General features: G+C 40.2%; 1 protein-coding gene across 1 annotated transcript in view; it reads right to left on the bottom strand.

Annotated features, from left to right (window-relative positions):
* LOC106092275 (serine protease nudel) overlaps nt 1–8,184 on the bottom strand; it is a 54,304-nt gene extending 46,120 nt beyond the window's left edge. Inside the window, exons 1-3 of the mRNA XM_059360744.1 lie at nt 6,172–8,184; nt 782–1,247; nt 46–712 (exon numbers count right to left, since the gene is read on the bottom strand). Of these exons, the coding sequence (XP_059216727.1) occupies nt 46–712; nt 782–1,247; nt 6,172–8,164 (3,126 nt within the window). The 5' untranslated portion in view covers nt 8,165–8,184. The remainder of the gene's footprint in view (nt 1–45; nt 713–781; nt 1,248–6,171) is intronic.
* Nucleotides 8,185–27,648: the final 19,464 nt, after the last annotated feature.

Below are 27,648 nucleotides of genomic sequence, written 5' to 3'. Positions count from 1 at the left end.
GACATTGTTCAGCAGACTTTCATTGCATTGGGTACTCGTACTTACCATATGATGCGTCACGTCGTTAACTACAATGCTACAGTCTCTCTCATCTCTGCCGTTTAGGCAATTTTGGAAACCATCGCATTTCTCCAAAAGACTGTAGCACATAGACACCTTAGAACGATTATTCATCTCATACTCCTCTGGAGTCTCATAACACGAATACATAAACTCATCACAACCGAAACATCCCCGCTCATCCTCACCGATCGGGCAATCTGGATAGCCATCACAAATGCGATCTTCTGGCAAACGTTGCCGACATGTGCAAGCACCCTCATCGCTACCATCGGAACAGTCAACAGATCCATTGCACCATGCCTCCTCGGAGATGCATTCGTTGCCTCCGTAACAAGCCACATCACCACGGTTGGTGCACTTAAAGTGGTCCTCATGACCCAGATGGTTCGGAAGATCAGCATAGGAAGCATATATGATGTCGGATTGTAGTGATTTATGGTCCGTGCGCATTTTAAAATTGGCATTGGAAAAACCCATGGCACTGACAGTGTTTGCTGGTCCACTCCCACCCTGATTGCCTGTATTGCCGTGATTATTCACGTATGTGCAGAACAGTTGTTTCTGTTGATGTTGTTGCTGTAACTGTTGCTGCTGCTGCTTTTGTGGCGAAGCATTTTTGGAAAATATATTCGGAATATTGCTTTGCGCTCTAAGGGCGAGAAGAACGTCTATGAAACCAAAAACGCAATTAAAAAGTCACCAAATACAATGCACTTACCCGCCAGCAGAACCCGCAGAATGCCCAAAGAAATTAGCGGTAGTTCCAAAATTTTGTGGTACAAAGAATATGCCACCTTGTCCACCTCCTCCACCAATTACTCCACCGCTTGATCCTCCAAAACCGCCTTGTAATCCATAGATTGAGGGAGTCCACAGGGGCACCTGGTTTACCATACGCACATTAGATGGCGATACATAGAAACATACCGGTATAGAGGGCATTCCAAAACTGGGGTTGAACATGAACTGAGCGGATGCCTTCATAGTCTCACCAGTAATGGGAAAACCAGCCACTGGACCACGGCTTGTAAATTGCACGGATGATTGGGTATAAGTTTCCGGGTCGGTTTCGGATTCAGCCTGTGACTGTGGCTGCTGTTGTTGTTGTTGTTGTTGCCCTGAAGAGCTTTTGTCACGCATACGTTTTGCCATGCGTTCACACAATGTCATGAACTGATTATCAGCTAAAGTTTGGTAAACGAACGAAATTAAAATGAGATTTTTGCAATAATGACGACACTGTCTTTTAAGAAAGCGATCGGTTTATCTACATATTTGTGAACGAAGTCTACCGAATTAATCAGTAGTGTTAATAAATGTACATTGCTTACGGAATTTGTACGGTAAATAATCTCAACAATTAATAGACAGCATAGGCATTAACATGGAAGGCCACCTTGGCGCAGAGGTTAGCATGTCCCTCTATGACGGAAATTTTCAGCGGCGATTATCCCCTTACTAAGGTTGGCTAAATTTGTGAGATGTCCTGCCATGTTAAAACTTTTCTACCAAGTGGTGTCGCAATGCGGCACGCCATTCGGACTCGGCATAAAAAAGAAGGTCCCTCAACATTGAGCTCAAACTTTACTCGGACTGCACTTATTCATATGAGAGAAGTATCCCCTGTTCCTTAATGGAATGTTCATTGGAAATTTAGTAGTTAGTATAGACCTTAACATCAGAATATGTACACATTGAAGTCTTTATTTGAATTGATATTTTCTATTCTGGTGACGACTTTTGTCACCCTGACTGTTCAATGTATTTACCGTAAAAAGAATTATTACTGATGTAAAATGGTCTCTCAACTTGACTTCCTGAGCCCCCGGAAGCCTAACAGGCTAATAGGACGAAAACCTTTCGTCTTCATACAAGCAGAGTGTATGGGGTTGGGCGCCACTTTCTTCGTAGAACAGTTTTCCGGAAAAATAACGTGAAGTTCAAAAGGAGGCATCGTGTGCCATATACAGTCGAAATCGGATAAGTGAAATGCTAGAAATTTATGAATTTGGTTTCAATTATCCGCTATTTTCCGTTAAGCGTCGTTCTGATAAGTGAAATTCTTTTCCAGTTAAACGATAGAAGCGTAAGCGCAATGCATAGGGCAAGAGTTGCCTTTCTCGCCCTTTCCAAAATGTTAGATTTGAAGTTCAATTTCCTGTCCAGCAAAACACCCACGTATTTTGCGCTTTCTGTAAATGAAACATTCTCTCCTCCCAAGGAGACATGAGCCACTGTAAGCAACTTGTATCTCCTACTGAAAGGAACTACTTCAATCTTGCACGGATTTATACCTAGACCACTTTCGGTAGCCCACTTCTCTGTTGCACGTAGAGCTTCCTGAAGTATATCTCTAATAGTGCTGGGAAACTATTCCCTAACCACAACTTACACGCCATCAGCATACGCGACCACTTTCACGCCTTTTTCTTCCAGAAACAATAATTTATTGTTAATGGCTATACTCCAAAGCCATGACCCATCTTTTCAGATTCACAGGTCCCAAACCTGCCGCAATGGTAAGTAGTATTATATTAGTAAGTAAGTTATTAATAAAATTTCTAACGGTAGAGTCGATGCCTAGAAACTTCAACTCCTTCATGATTGACGTCGGTTTTACATTATTGAAAGCACCTTCAATGTCAAGAAGTGCTACCATTGTATATTCCTTGACAGCGAGGGAACCCTCTATGTAGCCGACTAGGTCGTGAAGAGTTGTTTCAGGGGAATTGCCTCTACTATATGCATACTGCTACTGCGATAGGAGATTTCCAGGGATCTTTGCCCTAAGAGTCTTCAGCATAAAGGATTACACCTATTACAGACTAATAGGTGGTAAGGTTTTCCTGCTTTCGGAACGAAAATGACCTTCGTGTCTCTCCATCCCAAAAGTATACATGACATGCTGATACAAACAAGTATATCTCCCTAAGCCAACCGTTGATACATCATCAGGGCCTAGGAATTAAAGGAGTCCAAACTTCTTATCGCCCAAAGGATTTTCAGCTCAGACACAATTCCCCTAATAACCTCCGCCGAATGCATATCAGTGACAACCTCTTCCGGCGCCACGTTTTCCCTTGGGGAATTTCCCGGGAAATGTGTATCAACGAGTAGTGTTTCCTCGCTAGACATTGTCCATACACTCTCTGACTTCTGATTATACCCCACCGTACTACGTCTCGAAGACAGAATCGTCCTTAGCCTAGAGGCCTCAGATATATCCTCCACGGTGCTGCAGAATTCTTCCCAGGACTTGTTCTGAGCCTTTCTCAGCTTGTCCATATATTTTCATAGCTCAGTCTTATAGACGTCTCAATCGTGTGGTGCTCTTGTGGCTTTTGCTCTGTTGAAGAGTTTTTTGCAGTCCTTCCTGTTTGCCCCTTGGTTTGGCACTAGGGCATGCTGACACAAGCGAATTATTCAGGGCTTTCGTGATCCGCTTCACCATTATGTCTATATCCTGCACAGTTGCCACTTCCCTATCTGGTCTAGAAGCAATAGACGTGCAGTTAGCCTTATCTTCTGACTCCGCCAGGAGTTCATCCTCACAAGATTCGTTAGATCTTGTCATGATGAGCTTCCGTACGCATCCAGGGGCAGGTGAGAAAGCTGTGGAACCACTCTTCCCCTGGACACTTGACACTTAGTGTGGACGATTCCTCATTAGATGCTTCACTAGCTGCTGCTGTCGAAGAAATTTTGGAGTTCCGTGCTTCCCCGCTGGCGCACACCTTGAGCCCAGTCCAACTGGATGACCCACCCACACAGGACTTGTCGGGTCCCGTTTTGATGCCATCCCCTCCTGTCTCGATTGTGGCGGGGGGATTTTCAGTCTCCTGCAATCCGCCAGACTTTAGCGATGTGGTCGATAATTCCTCAAGCAAGTGTTCAGCAACAACTGCCGAGTCGTCTCCTGATTTTCCAAACCCACCGCTTCTATAGACTTTCAGTTTCAACTTGTTGAATACGTAGGATACAACCCCTTCAGACTTCTTGAGGTCTGCAAGACAGCTGGAGTTTAGTACGAATACTGCATGTCTCCGGTCACCACCAGCCTCATCCAATCTACCAATCTTCCATACGGTGGTTGAAAGAGTGCGATTACATTCTCTTAGTTTTCCAAGTATAGATTCAGGTTCTTAGGGAATCCTTGGTATACAAGCAAGCGTCATTGGACGAGAAGGAATATCTTCCTTTTCGACTAAATCTAGTGCTGCACCTGGTCAGATCTCACCAATCTTTCTTAGCTCACAACGATACATTTCAATTGAGCGTTAATCCCCGAAATCAATTATTCTGTATCGGCCTCGATACCAGCCTGCATCGTCACAAACTAGAGGAGACCCAAGAAATTCCGCAAGGACGTATATACTGATGACAGTCCATTGACCATCCTACTCCAATTATTCCTAGGTATGCAGTCCTGTTCTCCCTTGTCGACTACTTCCATCACCAAACTGTTCCTAGCGACATTGGCAAAGGTTCTTGGACCCAAGTTCGCCCTAGTTCCTTTAGGCATGGGATGCCCTCCAGGTGACCGCAGCGTTTTGGCTGACTGCGGTGCAGTTTCCGAATCAAGACGTGTAGTCTTTGGGGTAAGCTGTGCAGCAAATTCTCGAGCCCAATTTAGGGAGTCTCTCTTCCTATTAGTGAGAGTCTTCGGATCATTCGCACCAACGCTCTCAATAAACCAACTTCTTAAAGAGCGTGTTGGATTGCCGGGGAAGGCCGATGTCCTAGGCAAATTATAGGAATGCGAAGAAAAAATAGTTTCGGCCATGTCCTTAAGACTCGAACCAGGTGTCTACGTCAAAAACCCCCGCTGACCGGTCGTCTATCGGCTAGTGGAGCCTGGAGCAGCCGTCGAGGTCGAGGTTTCAGTAGCAGACAACATGCTACGGCCTGATACCACCATCGCAGCTGTTGGGTTTTGGAGTCCATTTCAGCCTTCCCCCGGGCTCTAGATCTGCCGCTCCAATGGAAACAGACGCAAATCATCAACCGCCTAATGGATTCCACTATCGTAGCTATCCTTGAGTGACTTAAAATTTTTTTCCAAGAATAATGACCTATTACGAGTCACAGAAAAATTCTTCCGGAGCGAAATAACAAAACGTCGTGAGTGAACTCAACGGTTCAAACAAGAATGCTCTTCAAATGGCAAAGTTCCTTACAAATATTGCCAGCATTAGGAGGTAATAACCACCGCTGATGTTCACACCAGCATAATCGGTTCATAGGGAGCTATATCTATATATGAACCGATATGGACCATTTACAATCCAAACCCACCTACAATTATTAGAAGTATTTGTGCAAAATTTGAAGCGTCTGGCTTTACTCCTTCGAAAGTTAGCGTACTTTCCACACGCGGACAGACGGGCATGGCTAGATTGACGCAAAATGTCATGCCGTCTTATACCAATATTTCGATGTGTCACAAACGGAACGTTGGAGGTTATAAAAATCCTCAAAAAACTTGACAAATGCGATCCAACAAAATAGGATTTTATTCAAGCAGATTTCTTCAAAAGCCAATAATTTCTGCTGGATGGTGGCAGAACTAACAATTCTGTGTGCATACTGTAAGCTCTACCACGAAGCGCAATAATTTCTTGTGCTGAATTCAGCGCTACTTTTAGTAAATGTGGAAGGAAAGAATATAATAATTCTAACGTAACAACAAATGTTAGTGCTGAAAATAGCGAGTGCTTCCTTGTCCGCATACATAGTTGCACTCCTGTAAGGAAGCATTGTTTTTGTGTATTGGCACGATCTTTAACGAATGACGGAACATGTAACGATTTTAAGCGAACATTGAAGTGTTAATGGTTTCCTATTCTCCATTTTGTGTTTCGTTGCGTGGCTTGAACTTCCCTTGTAAAACTGCTGAAAATTCAGCAAATTTTTCGCTGTCCAAAACAATTCTGCTGACCAATCCGTATACAGAGTTTGCCAGTTTATTTTTTATTGTTTGCTATTGTTACACCAAACATTTTTGCTAACAATTTTCTAACAAATTTCTCTGAGTGAAGTTTCGGAGGATAAAATTGAAACGGATCGGTTAAAATTCTTATGTTACAAGTATGTATTAAATTCACTCACCTGCGAAATTATTCGGATTTGCTGGGTTTAATTTGGGACCAAACTTGGCAACGGTTTTATAGTCCATTTCTCCAAACGTGTCTAAAATCTCTTCGTGATTACTCATAATTGCTGCCTGTTGGAATTTCTTCTCCCACTCCAACCGATCTGAATTGTCAGCGATCGTTGTTGTAGCTGTTGTTACTTTTGTAGTATTATAGCTTTCAGTAGTCACCATTGGTTTACGCTCAAAGGTTTCCAGCATATTTTCCAGACTACTGGGATTATCAAGTGGATGCTCATAATGAGCTCCAGATTCCTCTTGCTCTTTTCTGGCTAATAAACCGCAAATTTGCTCTTCTGAAGAATCATTCAACAATGGATTGCAAGGTGAACCAGCCAGAGTCTCATTGCTGCGAAAATTCTTAGTAGCATTTGAGGCCTCAGCACTGTTGGCATCACTGTCAATAATCCAGCTGTATTTGATTGGTTTCAGTTTGGTGGGATATTGGACGGTGGTAAGATTTAAAGGAACTTGTGTTGTTTCGTTGGAGGTTTGCAAGTATGTCGAGCTCTCAACGGTTGTTTCGTCGGGCAATTCTTCGCCATCTAAAATCCAATCAAACTGCAGCTTGCGAACCTTGTCTTCCAAAGTAGTGGATGCAATATCTGTCACTGGCTCTGAACTCAGTGTATCTGCGGACGAAGGATTGGTGGTGGTAGACTGGTCTATTTCCAAACTCATTGGCTCTGTTACTGGATTATCGTTAAATTGATTGCCAGTGATAGTTGTATTTTCTTCATTGTCTTGAGAATCCACAATCCAACTAATTTTTTCGATTTCGTCTCCCTTTGCCACAGGATTGAATTTTTCAGTAACAGTGGTGTCCATGTCAGTGGTAATTGATTTCTCCCATTCTAAGGAAGTTTGATCAAAGCTTTCGCTAATTTTCGTCGTTAAAACGGTTTGGAAGCCACCCGCATCAATAGTGGTGGTTGTTTGAGTTGGTGTAGAGTTTACAGCAACCGCTTCCTTTTGGCTTACAGCTGCTTCGTCAGTGGTAAATGCTGACGTAGTTACAGTTGTGGACGCAAGTGTCACCAGTTCAGGTAATAACGCAAACTCATCCTCTTCTGGAGCCAAGCCATCGTGACCATCCAAGATCCAACTGATTTGTATGGGTTTTATCTTTGTCCTTTTAATCGTTGTGTTTCGTTCAATGCTGTCACCATCATTGGTTTGTTCCACGTCCATTTCTGACGATTTAGTCGCCGTCGTCCATGGAGTTTGTTCAACGGTTGTACCTTGTATTAGCGAGGCACTTGGTGTCGTCAACTCACCCATGACGGCTTCTGGGGCAAGTGTTTGTGTTACATTCGTTATGAGAGCCAAGCCCTCAATATCATTGGGCTCCTTACTAGTAGACATATATATTGACTGGTTGACACTGACGCCCACACTGGACTGTGTGGTATATTTGTCTGATTTTTCCTTAGACTCATCACTGCCCAGTGGCGATTCGGTAGACTTTGTCGATTTGGAAAGTTTGATCTTTTTTTCTTTTTCTTTGTGTTCTTTCAATTCATGACTATCATCAGAGGATTTGTCTATCATAAGTTGCTCACTTTCATTAAAAATGGCCTTCATCTTCTCCATTTTATCGTTTATTTCCTTGGCCAAGTTATACATCTTCATAAAAGCCACCATGCAATCATTGTTACCGCGCGCTTCCTTTTTACAGCGTTTGTATTCTGTCTCCAGTTTACTAATAGCAAGCTTCGTACGTTTATTCCGAACTTTGGAATAAAGGCTTTGTAGGTCGAGTGATTCTTGTTCTACCTGTATGGGATCTAAACTATTAATCTCGGATGGAGTTTCCATGGAAGGCACATCCTTAGTAGGTTTCAACCCAGGCGATGTTTTGTTCTTGGCACCAATTAAGCCTCTCCTATGCCTACGAAAATGTAGCCTTTTGTGAAGCACGTCCAACTTGGCATTATATTTAGACTCCATTGGTACATAATTTTGCAACAATCCTCCATTTTTCAATGGCATATTGTCGTCAATTCTGGAACCATGCGATTGTGAATGAAAACTTGCACTAACCGGATTCTTAAAATCTTCGTGTTTGACATTAAGTAAAACTATCTGCCTAATTTTATCTGCAGAAAAGATAAAAAAGCAAATCTTTAATAATTACGCAGGGCCTTAAGACCTTTCACGTACTTACCCATTCTATCCAAGGCAATTCCATGATAAACGATCGATGTTAGCAGCATCAAAAGCACAATAACAGAGAGGGCTACAACTTTTGACTTTGTCATACGCTTGCATTTCCAAGACGAACGATTTGGCAAGCTATCTGTTGCTAAAGAAACAAAGAGTGAACAATGTGAATTTATTTAAGGGTCATGGTCTGGATCAGGGAAAGCTCCATGTTAGGATGATTGCATTAGGTTAGTAGAGCAAAGCCCTGAACGGGTTAGGTGTTCTTTGTTATAACAACTTTTTAGGACCCTCTTCATAAAACGTTTACCTTTAGACACCAACTTTTCAATCCCAAATCCCTTTCAATAAAATCCATTATCCAATGGGTGTGGCAGTCCCTCCTGACACTTACCATCAAACGTTTACACTAAATACTTTGTACGGATAGCAATTTTTTAACTTAATATTGTCAACGTTGTCTGCAAACTTTGGGGACCCTAGTAGGTCCGGAAGCTGATCCCTAGGGCTTGAAAATTAGTCACCTCGATCATGTCAAATTTTTAATTGCTTGCCAAATGAGAATTTATAGGCCGATTGATTCGAATCTTGCTCCCAAGTTAGAGCTTGTGAAAGCCTACAAAAACATGCTGCTTAAGAGATATTGCAGTTGCAACAGTTTTATTTTTTGGCAATGTTAGTCATGGTATCGTTGGTATTTTTGAAATTGTGGGACCATTGGTTAAACAAATGTTATTGCTCCTTAGGAAAGATTAAAAAAAAAAAACAAGTAAAAGCGTGCTAGGTTTAGCCGGGCCGAATCTTATATACCCTCCATCATGGATCGCATTTGTCGAGTTCTTTTCCCGGCATCTCTTCTTAGGTAAAAAAGGATATAAGAAAAGATTTGCTCTGCTATTAGAGCGATATTAAGATATGGTCCGGATTGGACCACAATTAAATTATATGTCCTTTGGGGGCTCAAGAAGTAAAATAGCTGTATCGGGCTATAGACCGATTCAGACCATAATAAACACGTATATTGATGGTCATGAGAGAATCCGTCTTACAAAGTTTCAGGCAAATCGGATAATAACTGCGACATCTGGAGGCTCAAGAACTCAAGATCCCTGATCGGTTTATATGGCAGCTACATCAGGTTATGAACCGATTTGGCACAGTTGTTGAAAGTCATAATAAAATACGTCATGCAAAATTTCAGCCAAATCGAATAGGACCTCAAGAAGTCAAGTCCCCAGATCTGTTTATATGACAGCTATATCAGGTTATGGACCGATTTGAACCATACTTGGCACAGTTGTTGGATATCATAACAAAACACGTCGTACAAAAATTCATTCAAATTGGATAAGAATTGCGCCTTCTAGAGGCTCAAGAAGTCAAGACCCAAGATCGGTTAATATGACAGCTATATCAGGTTATGGACCGATTTGAACCGTGCTTAGCACAGTTGTTGGATATCATAATAAAACACGTCACACAAAATTTCAGGCAAATAGGATAAGAATTGCGCCCTCTAGTGGCTCAAGAAATCAAGACCCAAGATCGGTTTATATGGCAGCTATATCAAAACATGGACGATATGGCCCATTTACAATACCAACCGACCTACACTAATAAGAAGTATTTGTGCAAAATTTCAAGCGACTAGCTTTATTCCTTCGGAAGTTAGCGTGCTTTCGACCGACAGACGGACGGACATGGCTAGTTCGACGTAAAATGTCGCGACGATCAAAATTATATATACTTTATGGGGTCTCAGACGAATACTTCGAGTAGTTACAAACAGAATGACGAAATTAGTATACCCCCCATCCATAAAAATATTGAAACTTATTGTGCCTTCCAACTAAAAGTTATTCGCTTCAGAACCATTAATTTCTGTGCAACTTTTTCAAAAAAATGTAATTACCTTAATTCTTTATAATTTTTGACTTGATTCCTTTAAGTCCAGTACTTACTTTATTCGAATCGAAAATGCCTATTAAATTATTGTGAAATCCGATGAACTTATTGTGAAATCCAGAACACAAACAAGAGTCGAACAACAACATAAAATAAAGACAACATTTGAGCATTAAGTTGCATTTGCAATTAATTGAAGTGAACTATATGTATACTGACGCAGCGACATGTCGCTACTATTGTACTCGTAGAACTCAGAGTGCAATGGAAAAGTAAAGCCAGAAGATACTATATATTTGATTTCTTCGGTTTAGTAGTAATGTTGATAAACAGCTAAATACAAAGCATTTAGCGGGAAGAGATTTTTCGATTTGGAAACATTCCCAGCAGTGGAAAACTGTTGCCCTTCTCTTAAATACTAATGAAAGTTGACGTTAATAGAGCGCTCATACGCATGCACACTCAGCTTCTAGCATCTTTCATTATAGAAAGGCATAGAACACAGCATTTGCCAGCCAATGAAAATGCCACTAGTCATTCCCTGACAACTTCTCAGAATATGGCTAAGTGAATAAGATGTAATACATTTGTCTCTTTAGTTATACACAATCACTGTGGTACAGGGAGTTATGACCTTTTGGAATTGTTTGCAACGCTAGGAAGGTGAAGAGCAAGGCCCATTGATAAGTATACCGATCGGCTGGCTTAAAATCACTTCCTGATTCAAATTAGACATGTGTTTGAAATTTTACACCGATACCTCTTATCATATAAACCAATCCCTAGTTTTTACTTCAAGAGCCCCTAGAGACCTTAATTTTTATCAGGTTTGGAAATTTGGCACAAAGATTTCTGTTACAATTTCCAACATCTGCGCCAAATATGATCTGAATCGGTTTATAAAGTGATGTAGCCCCAATGCTAACTGACCCCCGGATTTGACATCTTGAGCTCCTAGAAGCTTTAATTTTCACCTGATTTGGCTACATCTTGGCACAAAGACTTCCGTTCTGACTCCCAATATCTGTGGCAAATGTGATCTGAATCGGTCTACATACAGGTATAGGCTTCCTTAAATATCGTTACCCCGCTATGAATTCGTAAGACCAAAGAAGTCGCAAAATGTTGCAAAATAATACAAATTCGAACAGAATTATGAGGTACATTTTAGCGGGTAGTACCCAACACCATGGATTCCACAAAAAATTTTGCAAACAATTTGTGTGAACAGTTCATATTTTGAAAATGACAACGAGACGCTTTCACTGTAGCTGCGATGAATTCGACATAAAAATACTCCCACCCAGCAAAAACTCATATTACCGGGAAAGTCAGTGGGTAACCCGAAACAAGATTCTGTAACGGTTGCAAGCTCGGAATGGCGGTTGCTTTTCAAAATTATCTATATGGGTTTAGCGTTCACGAGTTCAGCGAAAACAGTCACCAATGAATGGTTTTGTGCAGGCCTTTGTTGGGTACCCACAGTTTGGAAACCATCATTGCCCGAAATGGTTATTTTAGATTATTTCTTTCTTTGCTTTTTAAAGACTCTTTAATCTGCAAAAGAACACAATTAAGAATCAAATGAAAACTATTAATATTTATCTCGCTAAGCTTTCAATTTGAATTTTGTTTTTAAAAAATTGCAATTTCTTTCGTATATTTGTTTTTACACATTCATTCCAAAATGAAGGAAAAAATAGCAAATTTTCTGAAAACGAAAATTCAAATTGAATTCTATTTGAAATATCATATCTAACACGACGACCGCAATATACCTCCGATGGAATTCATTAATCATTTTTAATGCCACTAAAAGGGGGTTACCGCAGGGCTCTATTCATCGACCTCTCCTCTGCTCAATATACTCCAGTGATTTACCAGATCGCGTCACATTTGCCTACGTTCAAATGTATGTCGACGACGTGGAGTTATATTTGTCGTGTCACTGGAGCTCTATGCAAACCTGTGTGTCGAATATTAATGCTGATCTTTCCAGAACTCAGATGTGGGCTACTAAAAATGGTTTGTTACTAAATCCCAGCAAGTCTAAGGCGATTACAATTCGCAATAGAAAAACTGACATCAGAGCTGACGTTTGTCTGCGCCTTGCAACAACACCTATTGAAATTGTTGTTTAAGTGAAGAGTCTGGGTGTAATATTAAATAAGCATTTCGACTGGTCAGTTCATTAACTTCCACTTGTGGCAAAATATATTCCGTACTTCGAAATCTGTGAGTTACTCAACATTTCACAACTTTGAAAGTCCGTATACTTCTTGTTAAAGGCTATGTTCTGCCGACTCTTCTTTATGCTGATGCTATCAGCTGACAGAAGAAAGATCCAGACTACATTTAAATTGTGCTAATTAAACACAGCCCCAATTAATGTCAAAAAATAGAAATCGAATTTTTTCGAAAAAATATTGAACAAGTAAAAGCGTGCTAAGTTCGGCCGGGCCGAATCTTATATACCCTCCACCATGGATCGCGTTTGTCGAGTTCTTTTCCCGTCTTCTCTTCTTAGGCAAAAAGGATATAAGAAAAGATTTGCTCTGCTATTAGAGCGATATCAAGATATGTTCCGGTTTGGACTACAATTAAATTATATATTGGAGACCTAAGCAAAATATCAGCCAATTCGAATAAGAATTGCGCCCTTTGGGTGCTCAAGAAGTAAAATTGAGAGATTGATTTATACGGGAGCTGTATCGGGCTATAGACCGATTCAGACCATAATAAACACGTATGTTGATGGTCATGAGAGGATCCGTCGTACAAAATTTCTGGCAAATGGGATAATAATTGCGACCTCTAGAGGCTCACGAAGGTAAGATCCCATATCGGTTTATATGGCAGCTATATCCGGTTATTAACCGATTTGAACCTTATTTGACAGTTATTGAAAGTAAGAATAAACTACGTCAAGCAAATCGGATAGAAATTGCGCACTCTAGAGGCTCAAGAAGTCAAGAACCAAGATGGGTTTATATGGCAGCTATATCAGGTTATGGACCGATTTTAACCATACTTAGCAAAGTTGTTAGATATTATAACAAAACACGTCGGCAAAATTTCATTCCAATCGGATAAGAATTGCGCCCTCTAGAGGCTCAAGAAGTCAAGACCCAAGATCGGTTTATATGGCAGCTATATAAAAACATGGACTGATATGGCCCATTTACAATACCAACCGACCTAAACTAAAAAAGGTATTTGTGCAAAATTTCAACCGGCTAGCTTGTTTCCTTCGGAAGTTAGCGTGCTTTCGACAGACAGACGGACGGACATGGCTAGTCGACATAAAATGTCGCAACGATCAAGAATATATATACTTTATGGGTCTCACACGAATATTTCGAGTAGTTACAAACAGAATGACGAAATTAGTAAACCCCCCATCCTATGGTGGAGGGTATAAAAAAAGCTTTTATGGGCTTCAGGACCTTTATCGGCAGAACGGTCTATATGACAGCTGTACCATATTTGGGTCGATTATTAGGAGGCTTAAAACTGCGCAATGTTCCAAATTTCAGCGAAATTGGATAAAAAACTAGATTTCGATATACATAGGTTCTATTTATTAAAAGATGTTCATATACTCGGTGGTGTAGGGTATTATATAGTCGGCTCAGTCCAGCTTTTGCCTTTCCTTACTGGTTTTATTTAGTGTTTTTAATGCATATGTTTTTATTAATATTAATTTTTAGCATGTGTGGTGGGTGAAAATCCTATGCGAAAGGTTCAAATATCCATAAAACTGACCACTTTTAGCTGTGTGACCTCTTAAAGCACAATTTCAAAAAAGCGTGCTAAGTTCGGCCGGGCCGAATCTTATATACCCTCCACCATGGATCGCATTTGTCGAGTTCTTTTCCCGGCATCTCTTCTTAGTCACAATTAAATTATATGTTGGAGACCTGTGTAAAATGTCAGCCAATTCGAATAAGAATTGCGCCCTTTGTGGGCTCAAGAAGTAAAATAGAGAGATCGATTTATATGGGAGCTGTATCGGGCTATATACCGATTCAGACCATAATAAACACGTATGTTAATGGTCATGAGAGAATCCGTCGTACAAAATTTCAGGCAAATCGGATAATAATTGCGACCTCTAGAGGCTCACGAAGTCAAGATCCCAGATCGGTTTATATTTCAGCTATATCAGGTTATGAACCGATTTGAACCATATTTGGCACAGTTGTTGGATATCATAACAAAATACTACGTGCCAAAATTCATTCAAAATGGATAAGAATTGCGCCCTCTAAAGGCTCAAGAAGTCAAGACCCAAGATCGGTTTATATGACAGCTATATAAGGTTATAGACCGATTTGAACCATACTTGGCACAGTTATTGGATATCGTAACAAAGCACTTCGTGCAAAATTTCATTCCAATCGGATAAGAATTGCGCACTCTAGAGGCTCAAGAAGTCAAAACCCCAGATCGGTGTATATGGCAGCTATATCAGGTTATGGACCGATTTGAACCATACTTGGCACAGTTGTTGGATATAATAACAAAATACGTCGTGCAAAATTTCATTCCAATCGGATAAGAATTGCGCACTCTAGAGGCTCAAGAATTCAAGACCCAAGATCGGTTTATATGGCAGCTATATCAGTTTATGGACCGATTTGAACCATACTTGACACAGTTATTGGATATCGTAACAAAACACGTCGTGCAAAATTTCATCCCAATCGGATAAGAATTGCGCACTCTAGAGGCTCAAGAAGTCAAGACCCAAGATCGGTTTATAAAACATGGACCGATATGGCCCATTTACAATACCAACCGACCTACACTAATAAGAAGTATTTGTGCATAATTTCAAGCGGCTAGCTTTACTCCTTTGGAAGTTAGCGTGCTTTCGACAGACAGACGGACGGACGGACGGACATGGCTAGATCGACATAAAATTTCACGACGATCAAGAATATATTTACTTTATGGGGTCTCAGACGAATATTTCGAGTAGTTACAATCAAAATGACGAAATTAGTATACCCCCCATCTTATGGTGGAGGGCATAAAAATCAACAAAATTTTACAGATAAAGCAAGAAAATTTAAATTCTAACAATAGTGCATGTGAAAAAGTGCAATTTCGAAAACATATCAAATTATGTGAACGGTTGAGATGTTTTTCAAACCGACATAAGAAAAACGAGTTAATGTTGTCATAGCGTAAGTCTGTGATAATTCAGATACATAAGCCAACATACTTATACCATAGACTGAGTTTTGCCAGATCTTCAAAGAGGAAGGAACACAGTAGAGATATCTCTCTGTAGAAAATCTTTTTTATACGTACTATCCGGAAACAGCTCCCTAATGACTTACAGCTCACAGCTATCCCGTGCACCACACAAACTGGCACATTGAGTTCCGATCTGTGTGCTCCGTTCATTGCTGTCACAAGAAGCTTAGCTGCGAGCTACCGGGCGCGTCCACAGGTTGCTGATAGTGGAAATCTCCATACGGGGTAGCTGTATTTGCAGTCGCGGAAAATCAACTGTATCGAGTGGAGAGTCTCATTGAGAGGTCGGGTGTCACTGGCTCTTGGACAAATACTGAGTGCCTATGATGCTCGTTATGACAAGGCGAGTTTTTTGCGCCTTTAAATAACCAATGGCCACCCTGTTCCCGCGGCGTCGGTCCTTTGGACGGGAAAAAGCTTGCTCATCTACAGGAGCTTGACGAGGATCGCCACTTCCACATAAAAATGTGTTTACAACAACAACAATTTATAGAGTATATTACAACAACAACAACTTATAGAGTTATAGTAGTTCGGCCGGGCCGAATCTATATATATATACCATGGGGGGAAGGTATATATATCTATATACCTTCCCCCCATGGATCGCATTTGTCTAGTTCTATGCGCGGTATCTCTTTTTAGGCAAACAAAGAATATTAAATAAGAACTGTTATGCTATTGTTCTTATTTAATATAATAATATTATAGTCCGATTCGGACCATAAATGAATGCAGAACATTGTAGAATTTATTGTGTAATATTTCAGTTCATACGGATAAGAATTGCGCCTTGTAGGAGCTCAAGAAGCAAAATCGGGAGAGAGGTTTATATGGTCGCTGTATCATTGATCGATTCAGACCATATTAAACACGTATATTGAAAGTCATGAGGAAAGCCGTTGTACAAAATTTCTGCCAAATCGGATGAAAATTGTGCCCTCTACAGGCTCAAGAAGTCAAGATCCTAGATCACTTTACATGGCAGCTTCAGCAGGTTATATACCGATTTGCGCCATACTTAGCACAGTTATTGGAAGTCATAACAAAACACCTCATGCAAAATTTCAGCCAAATCGAATGAGAATTGCGCGCTCTATTGGCCCAAGAAGTCAAGATCCTAGATCGGTTTATTTGACAGCTATACCAGATTATGAACCGATTTGAATCATACTTAGCACAGTTGTTGAAAGTGATACCAAAACACTTCGTGCAAAATTTCAGTCAAATCGGATTCGGAGAATTACGCCCTCTAGAGGCTCAAGAAATCAAGACCCAAGATCGGTTTATATGGCAGCTACACCAAAACATGGACCGATTTGAACCATACTTAGCGCAGTTGTTGGAAGTGGTACCAAAACACGTGCAAATAACAAACAAGTGCAAAATTTCAGTCAAATCGGACGAGAATTGCGCCCTCTAGTGGCTCAAGAAATCAAGACCCAAGATCGGTTTATATGGCAGCTATATCAAAACATGGACCGATTTAACCCATTTACAATCCCAACCGACCTACACTAATAAAAAGTATTTGTACAAAATTTCAAGCGGCTAGCTTTACTCCTTCGAAAGTTAGCGTGATTTCGACAGACAGACGGACGGACATGGCTAGATCGATCGATCAAGAATATATATACTTTATGGGGTCTGAGAAGCATATTTCGAGGTGTTTCAATCAGAATGTCGAATGCCTATCAATCCTAAATCAATTAGTGTTTGTTTGTGTGTTCTATATAGAAACCAAAAACGGCTGAACCGATTTTCTTGAAATTTGGTGCATAATGATCCCGTGGTGAAAACAGAGTACTACATTTTTTGGTATCTGAAGGGGGACCGGACCCTCCCCCTTACCCTAATTTTCAGAATCGCCAGATCTCATATATGGGTAGTGAGATAATCAAATAAAAGGTATATGCGAGTAGAATACGAATCGGATATCCAAATGTTGGACCAAGTTTCTGGTGGTCCACCGCTTCCCCAAAACACCCCCCCCCCTCCCCCTAAACAGGACATATTTACTGACCATGGGAATATGGGGCTTAAAAATAGGTATTTGATTGTAAAATACGAATCTCATATCCAAATGTGGGACCAAGTGTTTGGTGGGCCGCCCCTCCTTAAAAACATCACCCAAAGAAAACAAATTTACGACCATAGCAATATAGGGCTCAAATGAAAAGCCTTTGGGAGTAAAGCACGAATCTGATATCAATATTCGGGAAAAAGTGTTTATGGAGCCAGCAATATGGGGCTCAAATAAGAGGAATTTTGGTCAACTCACTGGGTGGCCGCCCCATCCCCCAAAACACCCCCCCAAACAGGTCATGTTGCCGACTATAGAAATATGGGGCTCAAAGGTATTTGGGATTCTAGGCGACATTCCACCACCATAAAAAGCCTCAAATAGAACGTTTATGCTCACCAAGACAATATGAGGATGGGAGCAGCTCATACCATCGCGGTATAATCGAGGCGATGATCGGAAACCTGGAAGGAATGGAAGAGGTTTCCGATCGGATACCTGAGACGACACTTGAGGTCGAGTGCAAGGCACTGCTGCCAGCCATCTGAAAGATCCTTTTACACAGATGGATCAAGACTAGAGAACAGAGTGGGCCTGGGGTCTACATTGAGAACCCAGGGACTGAGATCTGTTTTAGACTGCCTGAATATAATGCGGTCCTTGAGGTGGTGTGGCGATAACGCGTCGAGAGTGAACATCTTAACGCACAGTAAACTGGCCATAAGGGCAATAACAACCAGGACGGTAAAGACACGAACAGACTTGGAGTGTAAGAAGGAGATTAAGGCTTTCTCTGAGGATGGCGTAATTGAATAAGGGGAATGAAAAGCAAACGATTTGGCAATGAATGCCAGAGGACTGCCGTCAACAAACTTGGTTAACCCGAATCCTTTCGGTCGACGCATACCGAATTAAGGGCAATGAACGCATTCAAGCAACCCTGTGGAACAGTGAAACGGTCGGTAGGACGGCGAAAATCCTATGAGGAGATCCAGATCATAAGAAGACGAGGCTATTACTGAATGGAAGATGGAAATCAGTATAGCTTTCGGTATCATAATGGGACACATGGACTAAGAGCTCACTTATATAAAATCGTTGCGACAAGTGATAGCATGTGTAGGGCATGCGGGGAAGGTGATGGGACATTGAAGCATTTCCTACATCATTGCCCGGCTTTAGCGTCTAACAGATACCGGCACTTAGGTGGGGACACAATACCAGACATGAGCCAACTTAGGGTCATGAGCCAACATAGGGTCGATAGTCTTAAAAAAACTCACTGTGTCAAATTTCAGCGAAATCGGATAATAAATGCGGCATATAAAGGGTGATTTTTTTGAGGTTAGGATTTTCATGCATTAGTATTTGACAGATCACGTGGGATTTCAGACATGGTGTCAAAGAGAAAGATGCTCAGTATGCTTTGACATTTCATCATGAATAGACTTACTAACGAGCAACGCTTGCAAATCATTGAATTTTATTACCAAAATCAGTGTTCGGTTCGAAATGTGTTCATTCACCGTAACGTTGCGTCCAACAGCATCTTTGAAAAAATACGGTCCAATGATTCCACCAGCGTACAAACCACACCAAACAGTGCATTTTTCGGGATGCATGGGCAGTTCTTGAACGGCTTCTGGTTGCTCTTCACTCCAAATGCGGCAATTTTGCTTATTTACGTAGCCATTCAACCAGAAATGAGCCTCATCGCTGAACGGTGAATGAACACATTTCGAACCGAACACTGATTTTGGTAATAAAATTCAATGATTTGCAAGCGTTGCTCGTTAGTAAGTCTATTCATGATGAAATGTCAAAGCATACTGAGCATCTTTCTCTTTGACACCATGTCTGAAATCCCACGTGATCTGTCAAATACTAATGCATGAAAATCCTAACCTCAAAAAAATCACCCTTTATGGTCTTAAGACCCTATATCGGCAAATTGGTATATATAAAAACTATATGTGAACCGATTTGAACCATCGCTGCTTCCGATTTGAACCATCGCAGGTAGTATATGAGGATATTATGGGCTTAAGGTCCTAAATCGGCAGATCGGTTTATATGGCAGCTATATCAAATATGGTCTGATCTGGGGTATATTTGTGTCGGATTACGGTAGGTTAAAAATTCTCACTATTCCAAATTTCAGCAAACTCGGATAATAGATACTCGTTTTATGGGCTTAAGACCCTAAATTAGAAGATCGGTCTATACGGCCGCTATATCCAAATACGATCCGAACTTAACAAAATACGGATCTGTGCAAAATTTCAGCTCTATATCTCCATTTTTAAAGGCTGTAGCGTGATTGCAAAGTAGTGTTATTCAAGCACATAAAAGATATGTTGGTGTAATAGTAAACTCAAATTCATAACTATTTTCGAAGATTAAGCAAAAAATAATGAGTGTCGACGGGAGCAAAAGACAATACATTTTGTTCTAAAAATAAACAATTGTATTTGTTTTCCTTTACCCGCACACAATATATTGGGTTGCCCAAAAAGTAATTGCAGATTTTCAATATAGTCGGCGTTGGCAAATTTTTTCACAGCTTGTGACTCTGTAATTGCATTCTTTCTTCTGTCAGTTATCAGCTGTTACTTTTAGCTTGCTTTAGAAAAAAAGGCTAAAAAAAGTATATTTGATTAAAGTTCATTCTAAGTTTTATTAAAAATGCATTTACTTTCTTTTAAAAAATCCGCAATTATTTTTTGGGCAACCCAATATATAATGAAGTGGCGGGCTGAGTTGGTAGTACATCTCAAACCTCACTGGCGGCAAAAGGTAATGGTAAAACATAAGAATTTAATAAAAAACAAAAACATTTAAATGTAAAATAAACAAAAAACAAGTAAAAGCGGCCGAGCCGAATCTTATATACCCTCCACCATGGATCGCAATTGTCGAGCTCTTGTAACGGTATCTCTTTTCAGGCAAACAAAGGATAAAAGAAAATAATTGCTATCTTATTGGAACAATATCAAGTTATGGTTCATTTCGGACCACAATTAAACTGTATATTGGAGACGATAGTAGAAGTCATTGTATAAAATTTCAGCCAACTCTAATAGGAATTGCGCACTTTAGGGGCTGAAGAAGTCAAATAGGGGGATGCCATATTCGACACGTATGTTAGAGATCATGAGAGAAGCCGTTGTACAAAATTTTAGCCAAATCGGATAATACTTGCGCCCTTTAAATGCTCAAGAAGTCAAGATCCCATATCGGTATATATGGCAGCTATATCAAGTTATGGACCGATGTGAACTCTTCTTAGCACTGTTATAAGTTAGTTATAACAAAACACCTCATGCAAAATTTGAGCTAAATCGGATAATAATTGCGCCCTCCAGTGACTCAAGAAGTCAAGACCCCAGATCGGTTTATATGGCAGCTATATCAGGTTATTGACCGATTTGAACCATTCTTAATACAGTTGTTGGAAGTCATGCAGTATTTCAGCCAAATCGAATAGAAATTGCTCCCTGTAGAGGCTCAAGAAGTCAAGACCCCAGATCGGACCGATTTGAACTATTCTTAGCACAGTAGTTGAAAGTCACAACAAAACACCTCATGCAAAATTTCAGCCAAATTGGATAATAATTGCGTCCTCTAGTGGCTCAAGAAGTCAAGATCCCAGATCGGTTTATATGACAGCTATATGAAGTTATGAACCGACTTCAACCATACTCAGCACAGTTGTTGGAAGTCATAATTAAACACATCATGCAAAATTTCAGCCAAATCGTATAAGAATTGTGCCCTCTAGCGACTCAAAAAGTCAAGATCCCAGATCGGTTTATATGACAGCTATATCAAAACGTGGACCGATATAGCCTATTTACGATCCCAAAGGACAGACGGACGGATGGGGTCTTAGACGAATATTTCTAGCAGTTACAAACAGAATGACGAAATTAGTATACCCCCATCCTATGGTGGAGGGTATAAAAAAACGAAAACGCATATGTCTCTGGAATGCCGCCTGAATTCTTTGCAGTCATTTTAATAAGCCTGCTGCAACCTCTTTCTACCGCCGTTAATTTTATATGCCAATTTAGGGAGTTTCAAATCCTTTTGGGGGTTTGCTCTATTGGCAAACCATCTGTCTGACGCGAAATTTCCCAACGTGGGGACATTAGCTGTGAATTTGATCAAAAAAGGCCGTTGTAATGTATTTACAACCCGTGTGCAATCTCATCAAATAATATCAAATAGACTGACTTTAGGCCGGTTCGCAGTTCCAGCGAATTTTTCTTTCCAATACAAAATGCACTGATTTTTGTATTCTTATACCCACTACCATAGGATGGGGGCTGTATATAATCCACCTGTTACTCCACAAACTATTAATATGTGGCCCTATTATGTACATATCCATACATATACTGTGGGAAGTAAAACCGAGTTGATGTTCCACTTTTTGAATTTTATTCGAATATTAAAAATCAAAAATAGTACAACATCAATTGCCTTTTTATAGCCGAATGCTCTTTTGATTATCGCTTTTTGAAAATAATTACTGAAAATTAAAAATATGCAAGAAAAGTCCCCACAAAAAATAGTAAACAAAATTGGTAAATGTACACAGTTCTGGTCTGGGTATAAATCCGTGCAAGACAGAAGTAGTTCTTTTCAGCAGGGAAACAAGTTGCCTACCGTGGAACCTGTCTACTTGGGTGGAGGGAATGTTCCATTAACAGAAAGCGCAAAATACCTGGGTGTTTTGCTGGACAGGAAATTGAACTTCAAATCCAACATTTTGGAAAGGGCAAGAAAGGCCACTCTTGAGCTATACATCTGCAAGAGAGCCATTGGCAAAAGTTGGGGGTTTAGACCGCTTGTCATGCATTGGGTATATACTGCAGTTGTCAGACCTATAATGCTATATGGTCTGGTGGACGGCGCGTTAAAAATCCACCTACTGCTCAATACTTAACCGGATCCAAAGGATGGCTTGTTTGTATTTACATCACAGCCGCACTGAGGACAACACCATCTGATGCACTGAATGTAATGCCACATATTATGCCTCTGGACATTGTGGCTACCAAAATTGCAGCGACCACTGCCGTGAGGTTAAGGGAGCTTTCTCATTGGTCATGTGGCGGCTACGGACACTGTGTCATCCTTGATACAATATCCGATGTTCCAGGCAGTATGGATTACACCCTACCTGAGCCGCTTTTTGATAAAAATTACTGTACCTCTATTCCTGATAGAACCGATTGGAACTACGATATCTTCTATACGGATGGTTCCAAACTAAACGACCAGGTAGGTTTTGTGGTGTACTCTAAAGATCTAGTACTGGTCATATGGAAAAGCTTACCCGACCACTGCAGTGTGTATCAAGCAGAGATTCTTGCAATTAAGGAAGTCGTGGAATGACTAACATATAATGTCATTATGACGATTGGCATAAATATCTTTTCAGACAGCCAGGCAGTTATTAAATCCCTGGAGAACGTATTTCTGAACACACAAACCGCCCTCGACTGTCGCAGATCTCTCAACGAAATGGCTTAACAGTTCAAAATTCACCTGTTCTGGGTGCCGGACAAAAGAGACATCCCTGGGAATTGTAAAGCGGATGAGCTTACGAGACTTGGAACTACCCTACACATTCCAGGGACAATGGAATCTGTGGGTATGCCTCTCGCGACATGTAAGCTAAGTTTTCAGGACCAGGCCCGAAGGACAACGAATGCTAGATGGTCACAAAGGGGGGGCTGTGAGCATTCCAAAACTATGTGGCCTAAACTTGAATAGGTCAACTGCTTTGCTGTCATTGGCTAGAACATACGTCTCAGTCATTGTGTCCGTCATGACAGGTCACTGTCTAATCGGAAAACATGCTAACAGACTGAAGGTTGCCAGCAACGACTTTTGCAGAAGCTGTGAGGACATCGAAGAAGAAGAGAACACCTTCTGTGTGTGTGTCCCGCACTAGCATTTGGAAGGAGTTCCACTTAAGGTTCTCATTTCTTTGCGAACCTGTCTGATTTAGCGGATGTGAACGTTCGCAAGTTATTGGGCTTTTTAAGGCGATCTGGATTGTTCAGCGGTAGGAACTAGAAGGCATCATCCTTCTTCTGTTCCTGTGGTATCACAATGGACGAAAACGTCTAAGTGAGTTTGATGGCAGACTGTTTTGCCTAACAGTTTTGCACTTTTAGAATAATTTTAGACAACTTGTTAGTTTTTGGTACTTTATTTATGACTATTATTTTTCAAATAGATAAGTTAGCATCTGTTGACATATACATCAACTATTTCAGATTTATTTTGTAAGAAATTAATTAATTGTCTCTGGTAGATAAAACCACATTTCGCGTAATGCTAATTTTAATTATTGCGTAATGGTAACTTAAATTAAAACCACGATTTTATTGCTTAAAAAAAGAAATTACAAAGGTTGGATACTATTTCCAACAAAAATGTTTTAGAAAATTGCATAAAAACAGTCGACGCACAGTGGGAGAAAATCAAAAAAAATAGTCAAACCAAACTTCTTAGATATTGTGGTAGTCGTCGCGTAAAGCGTCGTACAAAATTTTGGGAAGATTTGCCAATAAATGCAGTGGCTCTAGAAGTGAACATCGGTCGATATACATATATGGCAGCCAGGAACCGATTTTGATGAAATTGTATATATTCATAATTTAAAAAATTTATATTGACTAGCAATTTTTTTAGATATTTTGAATTTTAAATATCTTTTGAGAAAACCAAATCATTGTATTTTCTAATCCCCTACTACAAAAAAATCATTTTCTTATTATTTTATGACCATTTAGCGAAGGAAACTGAATTTAATGATTTTGCCATAAAATCGCACCTGTTGTCGAAAGAAGTAGGATTATTGCCATAAATTTATTTATTTTTTTTTAATATAGAAACCACCAAATGCAACAAGACATTAAAACGGATTCCAGAAATCTCACTCCTACAGATGTTGAGAAAAGTTATTGTTTGATTTTTGGCATATAAAAAATTGCCAACTTTCGACAAGCCAATTTTCCCCAAATCATGATGGGAAAAATTATTTCAACTGGCCTCAGTCGTCCACTTTACAACAATCTAAATTTCGTTACGATAACTCTTTCCTAACTCGAGCTAGAATTTTTCTAAGGCAGCTCTCTTCTTGGGTATTTTTCGTCGTTCATGGGGGTTACTGCTACGGGGATCTCGTTTTGATTAGGTGATACACATTCTTTAGCATCATCAGGGATTGGTTCTGTGGTATACTCATGGCAACAATCATTGGATACCAGCAGCTTGGAAAAGTGTTCTTTCCATGTCCTCAGCAAACTCTCAGTATCAGTTATCAGATTCCCTTCTTTGTCTCTGCAGGAGGATGTGCCTATACCGAAACCATCGGTTTAATGTTTAATTCATTGGTAGAATTTTCGGACATCATTTTGGCTCCTTAACATCTCGATTCGCTCACACTCACGTCTTTCCATTGCCAGAACAGCCGTTTTTCCTCTCTTCTTTTCTCCGTTGATACTGACAGTATGGTTGCCCTGAATGCCGCATTATTGTCTTTAGTAGCTTTTTGGTACCCCTGGTCGTACAATGCGTTCCTTGGGGGAGGCTTATGATACCCAAGTACGGATGTTGATCGTCTTTTCATGGATTGGGCAATGATTTGCCATTCCGCTGCTATACTATCGGGACAGGGAGTGCTTTCTTCAAGCAATTGGGTCAAGTGGAGTATGCCTCTGTCACCTGTTGTGTTTGCAGCTTTCCAATGTCCAGTTTCCTTGCAGTGTCGGATCGTACGTTTCTCGCCAAACTAACACGAGTGCGAACCTTTGCTATAACGAGGTAATGATCCGAATCGATATTCGTCCCTCGGATTGATAATACATCTAACACGCTGGTTGAACGCTTTCCATCTATCACAACATGATCTATTTGGTTTCGCGAGTTTTGATCGGGTGACTCATTTCTACCCAAAAGCTGGGTATATATAGTTTGCAGATATCTTAGGTATAAAAATATTTTCCAAACAATTTATGATGATTTCGTATTCTTTGTATATAAACCTGACCGGTCTCCAGATTTAAAGTCTTAAGGCAATAAATTGGTAATTTTTCATCAGATTTCGATGAAATTTGGCCCAGTGAGTTCTGGTAGACCCCTGCCCATTTCTGAGAAGTGAGTTTTAGGTCAGACTATATTTGGATATAGCTCTGCTGTATAGACCGACCGCCCGATCTCCCGATATAGGGTGTTAAGGCAATAAAAATTTATTAAAAGTTTCTTTATGCAAAAATCTTCATGGAATTTTCTTGCCAATAAAAAATTTATAAAAAAGACAAATTTGTTAGTTCTTTTGGCTTTTTCTTCCCAGAAAATCTTTTTACATTGAGAGGTTTTGCCAATAATGATTTCGTAATGTGTTATTTACCAAAATCTTTAATGAAATTCGACGAGCCAAATTGCATGTTTACAAAAGGTGTGTATTAAGTTGGTGTTTCACAGTGAAATGCCCATGATGTTTGCTATTTCTTTTTTGAGAAACAACAAAAATATCTCTGATAACAAACAATTTTATTAAAATTTGTTCATAAATAATGGGAATTCCCTAATGAATGAAATCAAAAAATTCGAAACACGAACTCAGTACCCAGCTTAAGAGAGAAAATGTATAAAAATAATATTAGCAAGTGAGAGCAAGTTTTATATTACATTTATGTTTGCCGCTAAGTCATTTGACATCAAACAGTGGGCAAAGAAAGAAAAAAGTTTACAACTGCAAAAACGTAGAAATCTCTACGTATTTCTGAATTTTGGTTCCTTTTCTTATTTTTTCTTCAATAAATTAGGAAAACTTAAGACTCATAAGACATTGAGAACCCAGGGGCTGAGATCTGTTTTAGGCTGCCTGACCATAATACGGTCCTGCAGGCGGAGATCCGGTCGAAAACGGCATGCGTGAAGTCGTGTGGAGCTAACGCGAGTACGTCGAGTGTGAACATCTTTACCGGCAGTAAAATTGCCATAAGGCCAATAACCACCAGGACGGTGAGGTCACGAACAATCTTGCAGTGTAAGAAGGAGATTAACGCCTTCTCTTAGGATGGCAAAATCCGCATCGTTTGGGTGCCGGGCCATAACGGAGTAAGGGGAAATGAAAGGCCAGATGATTTGGCGGTGATGACCAGAGGATTGCCGTGAATAAAATTGGTTAACCCGAGGCTTTTCGGGTCGACGCAGTCTGAGTTAAGGGAGTGGGCTACGAATGCGCATGCAACATTGTGGAACAGCGAAACGGTCGGTAGGATGAAAGTAAGAAGGAGGTCTGAAAGGAAGTAAGAAGGAGGTCAGTATAGCTATTGGTATCATAACGGGACACATAGAACTACGAGCTCACTTATGTAAAATCGGTTCGTCAAGTGATAGCATGTGTAGGGCATGCGAGGAAGATGATGAGACGTTGGAGCATTTCCCTTGTCATTGCCCGGCTTTCGCGTCTAACAGATGCCGGCACTTAGGTGGAAACACAATACCGGACATGAAGCAACTTAAGGGAGTGGTATTGAAAACAATTAAGGTATTTGTAAGTAGCACGGGATTCCTAACTTAACATGTTCTTTTTAGAGGTTACTTCATAGTTTTTAGAGCGCACAACAAGCCGATTACTGGCTTAGGTGTATGTCCATAGTGTCATGGGGCGGATTAATATCTGCACCCTCTTTTCAACCTAACCTATCCTAAGACTTATAAAGACATGATGGGAATTATAAGCATATATGGCAATAGTTGAACGTAATTTTTTCGGAACATCTTTTCCATAAAAAAGAGGATTTTCGATCAATTTTCATTTAACTTCGAGGAAGCAATTCGTGACATCATTTAAGCAGAATGTAGATGGTTCTTCGTAAAAATTGGTCCAAATTTCCTTTTTTTTATTTCCAAAATAATTATAGTTGCGTTATGTTTTCAGTTTGTTTGCGTAAAATTGTATGGAAATAAAAGTCATTTAAAACCAATAGACCGACACGAACAATAACCTGTTGAAATCATAGAGTTTGAGAGCAAAAATGAGCGCAAA

Source organism: Stomoxys calcitrans, chromosome 1 (assembly GCF_963082655.1).
Source record: "Stomoxys calcitrans chromosome 1, idStoCalc2.1, whole genome shotgun sequence".
Taxonomy (NCBI): Eukaryota; Metazoa; Arthropoda; class Insecta; order Diptera; family Muscidae; genus Stomoxys; species Stomoxys calcitrans.
This window is presented reverse-complemented; position numbering and strand designations above follow the sequence as displayed.